The 8,839-nt window shown below is 39.5% G+C and overlaps 1 protein-coding gene across 4 annotated transcripts; it reads right to left on the reverse strand.

Annotated features, from left to right (window-relative positions):
• Positions 1-388: 388 nt before the first annotated feature.
• On the reverse strand, positions 389-8,326 carry LOC146547677 (uncharacterized). 4 transcript variants are annotated; one of them, XM_085264226.1, is made up of 19 exons: positions 8,240-8,326; positions 7,155-7,323; positions 5,526-6,818; positions 5,287-5,426; positions 4,947-5,151; positions 4,768-4,869; positions 4,492-4,682; positions 4,269-4,410; positions 3,357-4,184; positions 2,985-3,148; positions 2,766-2,885; positions 2,643-2,690; positions 2,470-2,553; positions 2,296-2,361; positions 1,163-1,223; positions 1,015-1,065; positions 880-924; positions 546-795; positions 389-426 (listed from the first exon to the last, which is right to left on the reverse strand). In XM_085264226.1, exons 2-15 carry the CDS (start codon positions 7,321-7,323, stop codon positions 1,170-1,172), a joined length of 3,606 nt encoding a protein of 1,201 aa, XP_085120352.1. In that variant the 5' UTR covers positions 8,240-8,326; the 3' UTR covers positions 389-426; positions 546-795; positions 880-924; positions 1,015-1,065; positions 1,163-1,169. The 4 variants fall into 4 exon arrangements, with proteins under 4 accessions (XP_085120352.1, XP_085120353.1, XP_085120350.1 ...); XM_085264227.1 differs by having other exon boundaries at positions 3,357-3,434; positions 3,534-4,410; XM_085264224.1 differs by having other exon boundaries at positions 3,357-4,410.
• Between the last annotated feature and the right edge of the window lie 513 nt (positions 8,327-8,839).

The raw sequence follows: 8,839 nt of genomic DNA on the forward strand, positions 1-8,839 counted from the left end.
ACACTGTAATCCTTTATTATAAGTATGGACACAGAATCAAGTGAACAACATTTTGAAATAAGTTTAATAGGAATTTTGTACTACGCAAAAACAACAACAACAACAACATATTAAACAAACAAACAAACAAACACAGCCAGTGCCTTCATTTGTCCATCACATGTCAAACATAGCACTGACCCTTAGCCCCTGCTCATCAGCACATGCATTCAAAAAGAGCTCCATGTCCTCTGCAAACTGAAAAACAAAGAGGAACAAGTCCCTTGCTCCAGTGTCTTCTTCCTCTGACATGTCTCTTAAGACCCTCTGCTGGTCTCCTTGATTTAAGGACACATATTTGGGCATTGTTACGTGTCCACGGAAAAGTGCCTTATTTTGGACAACCCACTGCACAGCAGGACGCAGATCTGCAACAACTGCTGGCTCCTGTGTCAGGCAAATGGGGATAAAAACATAGTTATTTCTCTGCTGCAGAACAGTTTTTTAACAGTTATTCAAATGTCACTAAACATGTAATTACACTACTGTTTAAAGTGATTACTGACCTGACTGACTTCCTGTAACTTGCGCTTTTTCACTCTGAAAATGGGCACGTGTTGTCCTTCAAGCACAGCTTTGGCTTCCTCTCTCCAGTGTGCAAATAGCTTGCCAGAGCTTAACAGAAAATGTTGATATTGTTAAGGTGTGTAAACTTTGACACAACATAGAACAGAAGTCAAAGTATAAATACCTCCTGAGATCAAAGTTCTCCATCAACAGCAAGCACCACCATTTACGCAAGTAGGGCATGTCTGACTGTAAAATATTAATATGAAACATATTTAACAACTTTCAAAAGATTCAAGACTCCATTGCTGTGAAAGTAAATAGAATACTTACTATAGTATAGTCAAATGAAGCATCCAGTGCCACGTACAGAGCAGACTATTTGTAAGAAAAAATAAAAATGTCATTTTTCTTTAGAAGCTTAAATTAGCTTCTGTATGAATCTCAAGAAGAGAAGAGACAAATTACCATCAGCATGAAGATCCCACAGTCAACTCCATAGTCTTGGCTTGGAAAACCCTGTATTACATTGAAAATAAAGGCTCTTTAATAAAATCCCTTAAAAGAAGACTAGTGTAATTCATATTATTCACCATACACTTAAACTAGCACATACCTTCAAGTCACAGCTCTTTTTTTCTGACCACTGCCCGGGAATGATCTTCACTGCAAGATTCCTTTTTTTTTAAAAAAAAACAGTTACATTCACAAGTTAACAGATGATGATCATGATGGGTGTGAAATGTTTATTGCTAATAGCACCAACTGTAACTACAGGCCTTAGGAACACGACCTCAAAAAAACAGCATAACAAAATGAAAAAGTACAGTCACATGCTCACAGTTGGTCAAAATAAAGCATTTACAGCTTTAAGTTAATGTTGGCATATTTTATAAAATAATTTTTAATGGTGTTTTATGTTAAAATAGAACACTGGAAGACCCAATTTATGTCTGAAACTCATCTACAGACAGTATCACTGACTTGATCATAATTTGAAGATGAGAATAAAATGTTGAAGCATCATGCTGATATATCCATCCATCCATCCATCCATCCATTCGCTTCCGCTTATCCTTTTCAGGGTCACGGGGGGCGCTGGAGCCTATCCCAGCTGTCATAGGGCGACAGACTGGACAGGTCGCCAGTCTGTCGCAGGGCTAACACACAGGGACAGACAACCATTCACACTCACATTCACTCCCACATTCACACCTAGTGGCAATTTGGATTATCCAATTAACCTATCCCCACAAGCTGCATGTCTTTAGACGGTGGGAGGAAGCCGGAGTACCCGGAGGGAACTCACGCAAACATGGGGAGAACATGCAAACTCCACACAGAAACTTGCTGATATAGTTTATAGAAAAAGCATGTGAGTGTACTGTATGTGTGAACACTCAAGATCAGCAGAACATGATCTGGGATGCACTTAACCTGGAACACTGAACAGGTTCCTGAAAACTCCGGAACAAACCAAAAATGCTTATAAAAATGTGACCTCAAAAGTGAAACATATTGTTGGCCACCAAATCCTGCCTTGGTGTATAATGGGTCAAGAAAGAGGATTTCTCTTTTAGGTGGCTTCAGTACCTAAAAGACAGTTAGCCATGACTTCAAACCTGAAAACAATGTCATTGCAAGCGATCACAGTCAAAGACTTTTGAAACTGCGTCATAAAAGCTTGAATACATCTCAGACACATAGCAAAATTCTAACAGTTTGTACGTGTCAAAAAACAAGACTTACACACAACTGGAAATGACCAGGTGTCCAGAGAGGGAGAACTATGATGTCCATCCTCTGAGCATCAGTCTGAAACAGAATTGTATTTTTAAGTATCCTGTATATGAACTCGCACCAAAGTTATAAAAAAAATCATTTGGATTACTTGCTTGTTTCTTTAAAGGACGGTACACTTACAGGAAAGGACCGCAATGGATCACAGCCATAGGGTGCAAGCCAAGTCCGGGTGACATACAGATTTTCGATGTAAATGCTTATCCCCTAGAATGTAAAAAAAAAAACAAAAAAACATTTAAAACAACAGCTCTTTAAATTAAAGCTTGACAATCATCATATACAACATACAGTACCTTTGACTGAACAATTTTAGTGATAAGCTCAAAACAGCCATTTCCAATCTGAAACAGAAAAAAATCATGATAACAATGAATGTACACTTTATTTTTTCATATTCGTAGAAAAAAAATACTTACAGTCGATTCCATTTCTTTGTTTAAACCCAGTGTCCAAAAATCTGACCGCGTGAGGCATCCAGAAGACGTTTCAACAATCAGCTCATCTTTGGGTCTGCTGATGTCCAGAACATAGTTGAGCTAAAAAAAAAAAAACAGATAGGTGTCATAGACTGTGGATGACAAAATCAGATAAGCACTAAAAGTTGCACTTTGCGACATCTGAAAACTTTAACATACAAGCTGTTGTTGGCCAGGGTGCGGTACAAAACACCATGATGAACGGCTGGCCAAAATGTTCTCAGGCTTTGTCAGAGCTTCGCACGGTGGTCCACACGGGTCAGGAAAAGTTGCATCTGTTGACCTTCGATTGGCTTTCTTGTTGTCAACTCTTTTCTGAGGTTCTATAGGGATTTTAACAGGTTTCAGACAAAACACTACATAGAATGCATATTAAATGCAAGAAAAATAAGCACTATCTATAGAAGGAAATTCATTTTAAACAGCATGTAACAAATTCTTTTATGAGCCATCAACTACAACAAGATAATGAATGCAAGATTATTATTTCACGTACATATGTCAATCACTATTCAAAATAAGAAATTTTACCAGTGTCACCAGACGTTGAAGGTGCTGGGTTCAACACCGTTTCTGTGATTTCTCTGGGTTTATTGCACACCTGTGGGGCTAGGTACACAAAGAAAAGAATATACACACACAGATAGGAACAAATATAACATGTAAACAATGGTAGCGTTCTGGTCATGACACAATGCATGTACTTACCTACGACAGCTTGACCCAGTGCCGACAATGAGATATTGATCTTTCCAAGTCGACCATGTCTTAGCTGCCTCTCCAGAAGTTTCTTGTTGGTGACAGTGTTATAATGATGATTTATATTTCTCATCAGAAACACATGTGTGGATGGACTCATATTACTTAAAAAGTAATTGCTTTTCCTCATGTTTGCAAAGAACTGTTCAACAACTTGACTGTTCAGCCAGCCTTTCAGCTCCGGGACAAGTTGAATTCTGCGTAATATGTCCTTGGGATCTTTTGTATTTCCCTCATGAAATCTGTCATACAGGACATAATGGTCAGATGATCCAGTGACAGGATGAGGATTTTCATTTACACTATCCATCCTTTCATGTAGCCATGGAAGATTCACTTTCAGGCTTCCATCCTGTGCAGCCTTGACATTTTCCTCAGTGGGCTCAGCAAGTCGACCTTCATGTGGATGAAATGGCAGTTTATCAGGAACCCGCAAATTGGTGTGTGCTGCCAAACCCCTCGCAAAATCGTAAACACAGACGTTTGGCATGTGCTTCCAGGACAGGAGAAGGTCAGCAAAATCCCGGGGACTTTCAGCACGAAGATTAAATTTAACACTGTATACAATGCCATGTGGACATAGTATTACAGACCATCCTCCTGCAAGCAAAGATTTAAAAAGTTGTTTGTAATTGTAATTACATTTTTTAATGCTACTTCTAATAATCGCTAAGTGATGCTTACCAGAGGCACCCCATATGCTTTGAAAGACCTTATCATATGTCTGCCTGCTCTTCATCTTCTCCCTCAGTCTGGTGATGAGATCAAAGCGGGAGCCTTTGGAGTCGATGTTGCATGCTTTACACAATTTTCTTACCACTCCAACCTGACAGCAATTAGGGAAAACTGTAAATGGAACAACCCCAGAACTTTATGTCATATTCTGAAAACTTCAAAGCAATGTTACCTTTTGTTTGGCAAGTTCATCCAACAGACGGTCTTCTGTGACACTGCTAAGCTTTGCTTCATGTGAAGAGCTTGTTCCTACTTTTTTAAACTCTGTGTTAAGCACAATGTCACTTGTTCGAGTTTCACTCCCGATCCATGGTGCCCAGTGCGTGTAACTTGGTGGAACGGAAAATGGATTCTTCACACCGCCTACAGAAAATGGCATGTTTTTAATTACAATCTAAATTACTTTAAAACACTGAATGACTTTCAAAAAGTTTTTGCCATCACTCACTTGGAAAAAAACCACGGCTTATCATTTCCAGGTGAATAGAGTTCCAAAAACCTTCAATGTCATGTTCACCATTGAAGTCTTCCGGGGCTTTGAGGTCACTCACTATAATAAATTGACTCATGAAAACATGCACATAATGTACACAATGAAATATATACACAAATGTACATTAAACTTACCTGCTAACTTGAACACCCCTTTTCTGTGTAAGTCCATAACTACCACAGGGGGGTGAAACCCACAGTTTATGCAGGAGTACATGTATTCTGCGTCAGTCAAAGCCTCAAAATGGCAATAAGCATGAAAAATGGTATCCCGAGAAGGAAACTTCACTCTTCTTAAGCCCTCCAATGAGTCAATGACCCTTGAAGCAGATACATGGTTCTGTAATATGACAAAAGGGTGAAGAAGACTATGATTACACAGATATTTAAATTTGGTCACCAAAATATCATAATGACACAAACACATTTTTAAAGCAATCTTCAGATGAGTATATTTTATTTTTGTGATCCTCACCTGCAGATTTTCTCTCAAAAAAAGGCAAAGTTCAAGAGACAAAACAACATGGTTGTCAAAGTTGTGAAGCCCATCTGTCCACTCCTGGTACCTGTAGACCATGTGGCACCGAGGACACGATCTATGGTGTGTTGAAACATCTGTTAAAGACAAATCACATTAATGTCAAAACATTAGTATAGGAACAATTATAACTAATTATTTCACACTGATGTTTAATCTTATTCATTAAAACTTACTCTCAATCACTCCCATCATGCTGACAATCCTCGCTTTATTGGTAACTAGAACAGCCTCATCAAGTTTTGGGTGCTCTGGGCACACCTGGCACAACGTTTCACATGGAAAGAGCTGTTTCTGATGATCCATTTTCTGTGAGATGACATTTTCTGGAAGAGATCCAGGTATTTTTTTCTCTTTAAAAATATAGCGTATACTCCTTTCGACGGCAGCATTGTCCTCAAAGGAAGAACTCTCCTGAGTCATCTGTGATGGGGTGCCTGATGATAGTGGTACAGTTGATTTGAAGATGTCTCTCTGTGTCTGGAAGAGATGCCATTTAGCTATGTTTTTATGAGGACATGATATTCGAGGCTTTGCACAAGCACAATGCCAGGTGTTCCTCAGAGCATTGTAAGTCACAAATATTCTGCCAAGACGGCAGAAACTGTGTATTTCCGGCTCAAATACAGACAAACAGATCTGTGTTGAGGATCCACCAAAATCCACCCTCACACAAAGTGGAGCATGTGCCATCTGGGCAGCTTTCTGTCTCTTTATGCATGTAGCAGCTTTGGCCTCTCCAAAAAATTTAAGGTCCACCATTTCCATCACGATGTGCTCTTGAAGAAAAACCTCCTTTACAGTTTCTCGGCAGTAATCTAGTGAGCGAAGGTGCTCACATAAACTGAAGCCTAGTCCGCTCCGCTGGGCCAGCAACTGGTATTGCTGACATTCCTCCAGCTCACATCTGATATTGTGAGACACCCCCCATGTTTTCCTCTGAACGTGAACTGGCACAGAAAACCCATGGCCAGTTCTCTGCACAGCAAATAACCCTGTAGTTTCATCTACACAAACACACTGCAGATGACTGGCCAGGCAAACATCTATTGATTGGTTGGAGTGCTTCCTCATCATGTGAGCCTTGTAGTTTTTGGTACGAAGAGTAAGGCCACAGTGAGGGCATGTCAAATTCATGGACTTTCCATCAGCTGCAGTTTTATTGAACGCAGAGGGTAGAGCATATGAATGTTCTAACAAAGAGTCAGAAAATGGTTCCGATCCCAAAGACAAAACCTTGGGGGGGAGACGGGGCTCCTCGAAGAGTACTGCCGGAGGAATACGGGGCTCCTCGGAGAGTTCAGCGGGGAGCAGTCCTGATAGTGGTGGCTGACTTGGTATTGAAGAATGCTGACAAGACAATAAATGCCTTGCCATATCCCCACGCCGTATGATTGTAAGATTACAGACAGGGCAGTGAAAGTGTCCTGTTGTCCTACAAGGCAGCCTGCACCGGCATATCATTTTATCTGTAAGAGAAAAAAACAAACAAACAAACAGATGTAATTTAAATGTAGTTGTATAGAATGCAATCAATTTGTCTAACAATCAGATTGTACATGTTAACAAAAACATCCAAGCCAACCTCAATAATGAAAGTTAAATGGTATGGATCACAAATGTTATGTCAAGAAAAGTGGTGAAAAGTAAATAAAAATATATTTTATAAAAACACTATTTTTGTTGCAGATGAATGCACTGAACTGTACAATATCAACAGCAACTTTTAAGTCAACAAAGATACTGCAGAAGTGCTTAAAAAAGTGCATATTTATAACTATAAAGTATATTTAATACAAACATACCTTTGAAAGGCAAAGCATTTTTTATATGCACACTGAGATGCTCCTCAATCTTTGCCCTGACAGCAGGGCTGAAAGTGGGGCACAGAGGGCAGTGAAAAAGTCCTCTGCAACACGTGTTGCATTCCTGCAATTCCGGCTTCAAGCCCGAATTCCAGATTGATAAGTGCATCTAAAACAGAGAGAGAAACAGATAAACACCATATACACATTTAAGTTAAGGTTTTAGCAGAAATAACAATTTACAGTTGGCATGTAATAGATTTGGGAAGAAAATCCTTGAAAAAAACCCCACAAATATATTACAAGACACTTTAACTTGTGAGACATGTTTCTATTGACATGTAACAGTCAATTGAACAGGGGCTAACTAAAATCTGGCCAATAAAAAAGCTGTACAGAAAAGAATGACAAATAGAAGTATTGATAAATATATAAATCTGTTTGTAACGAAATTTACAGTGTTGACGCTAACCAAAGGTGTCACAAGTACACACGTTCCTTACTACAGTTTAGATACCTCTGTTTAAAAAGCACTGACTCAACTTTTTAGTTAAGTCGAAGTAAGAAGTACAGGGTCTAAAATATAATTTATGTACAAAATTTTGAAGTAATCTTGCGTCCAAAGCACGCGTGCAGGGGGCTGATTTACAAATGTACGCATTACAAAGTACAGATACGCGTGCTAAAATGTGAGAAGTAGAAGTATAAAGAAGTATACAGTAGGCACAAAAAAGTACAGCAGTAAAGTAAAGATACCAGAAAATTCTACTTAAGTACAGTATTGAAGTATTCATTATTTCGCATCTCTGACGCCAACAATAAATCATACTCTAATGCAAAATGTGGTTTTTGCTTCTTCTCGCCCACAGAAGAAGTTAATCCAGCTCTCTTACTGAAACCAGGCCCAGGAAAAAGCATATCTGTGCGTTTCTCTGCCATGGAGCACGATGAAAAAACATTAAAATAAGGAGGAATGTTGTTGTAACGCAAAAAAAGTGGCAACATGATCATTGTAAGAAAACTAGACGATTCCTAGAATTATGAAATCACTAACGGCAAACTTATTTAAGAAAGACTTAACCAACCTTTGCGATCAACTTGCAAAACTTCCACGGTTTCCATGCGTGTTTACGGCTACTGTGGAGGTCACGTGTTTCCGGCTACTGTGTAGGTCACGTGTTTCCGGTTAGTGTGGAGGTCACGTGTATCCGGTTACTGTGGAGCTCCACAGTGGCTGCAGCCAGACCCTTCTCCCTCGAAACGACGCGGGGGAGAGGCGTTAGCGGATGGAAGCAACAGGTACGTGGGGCGAGCGCTTTTCGCTGTTTACTATCTTGGCTTGTTTTTGAATTAATTGTGGATTGCGTTCAACAGTATTTTGATACCGCCGTGGGTAGATGCGTGGGGCTCGTATGTGACATCGCACGTAGTGAATGGTGAGTGAGTCTGAATGTTTGTTTGTGTAACCTGTATCAGTATGCCAGTGCTATTAGCTGATGGGATGGCTGAGGCTTACTGCATTACTACTGCTCTCACTTTATGTGGCTGTAGTTTTGTTATTTGAGATTGTCATTTGTTTTAATTCATTACAATGGTTGGATATGTATTTGTTGTATTTTCTCATGGATTTTATGTGTACACTGGAACTAAAGCTAGCTTGGGAAGTTTAGATGAATTTTGCTAAT

This window comes from Mchenga conophoros, linkage group LG23, assembly GCF_057382185.1.
Source record: "Mchenga conophoros isolate Kocher_MC1m ecotype Shallow Benthic linkage group LG23, M_conophoros_male_GT1.1, whole genome shotgun sequence".
Lineage (NCBI taxonomy): Eukaryota > Metazoa > Chordata > Actinopteri > Cichliformes > Cichlidae > Mchenga > Mchenga conophoros.

Coding starts and splice junctions, on each gene's coding strand:
- LOC146547677 (XM_085264224.1), bottom strand. CDS start 7,323: ATGCACTTATCAATCTGGAATTCGGGCTTGAAGCCGGAATTGCAGGAA. Junction 5,152..5,286: donor TTTTGAGAGAAAATCTGCAG/GTGAGGATCACA, acceptor GTCATATTACAG/AACCATGTATCTGCTTCAAG. Junction 1,224..2,295: donor CTGGTCATTTCCAGTTGTGT/GTAAGTCTTGTT, acceptor TTAAAAAAAAAG/GAATCTTGCAGTGAAGATCA.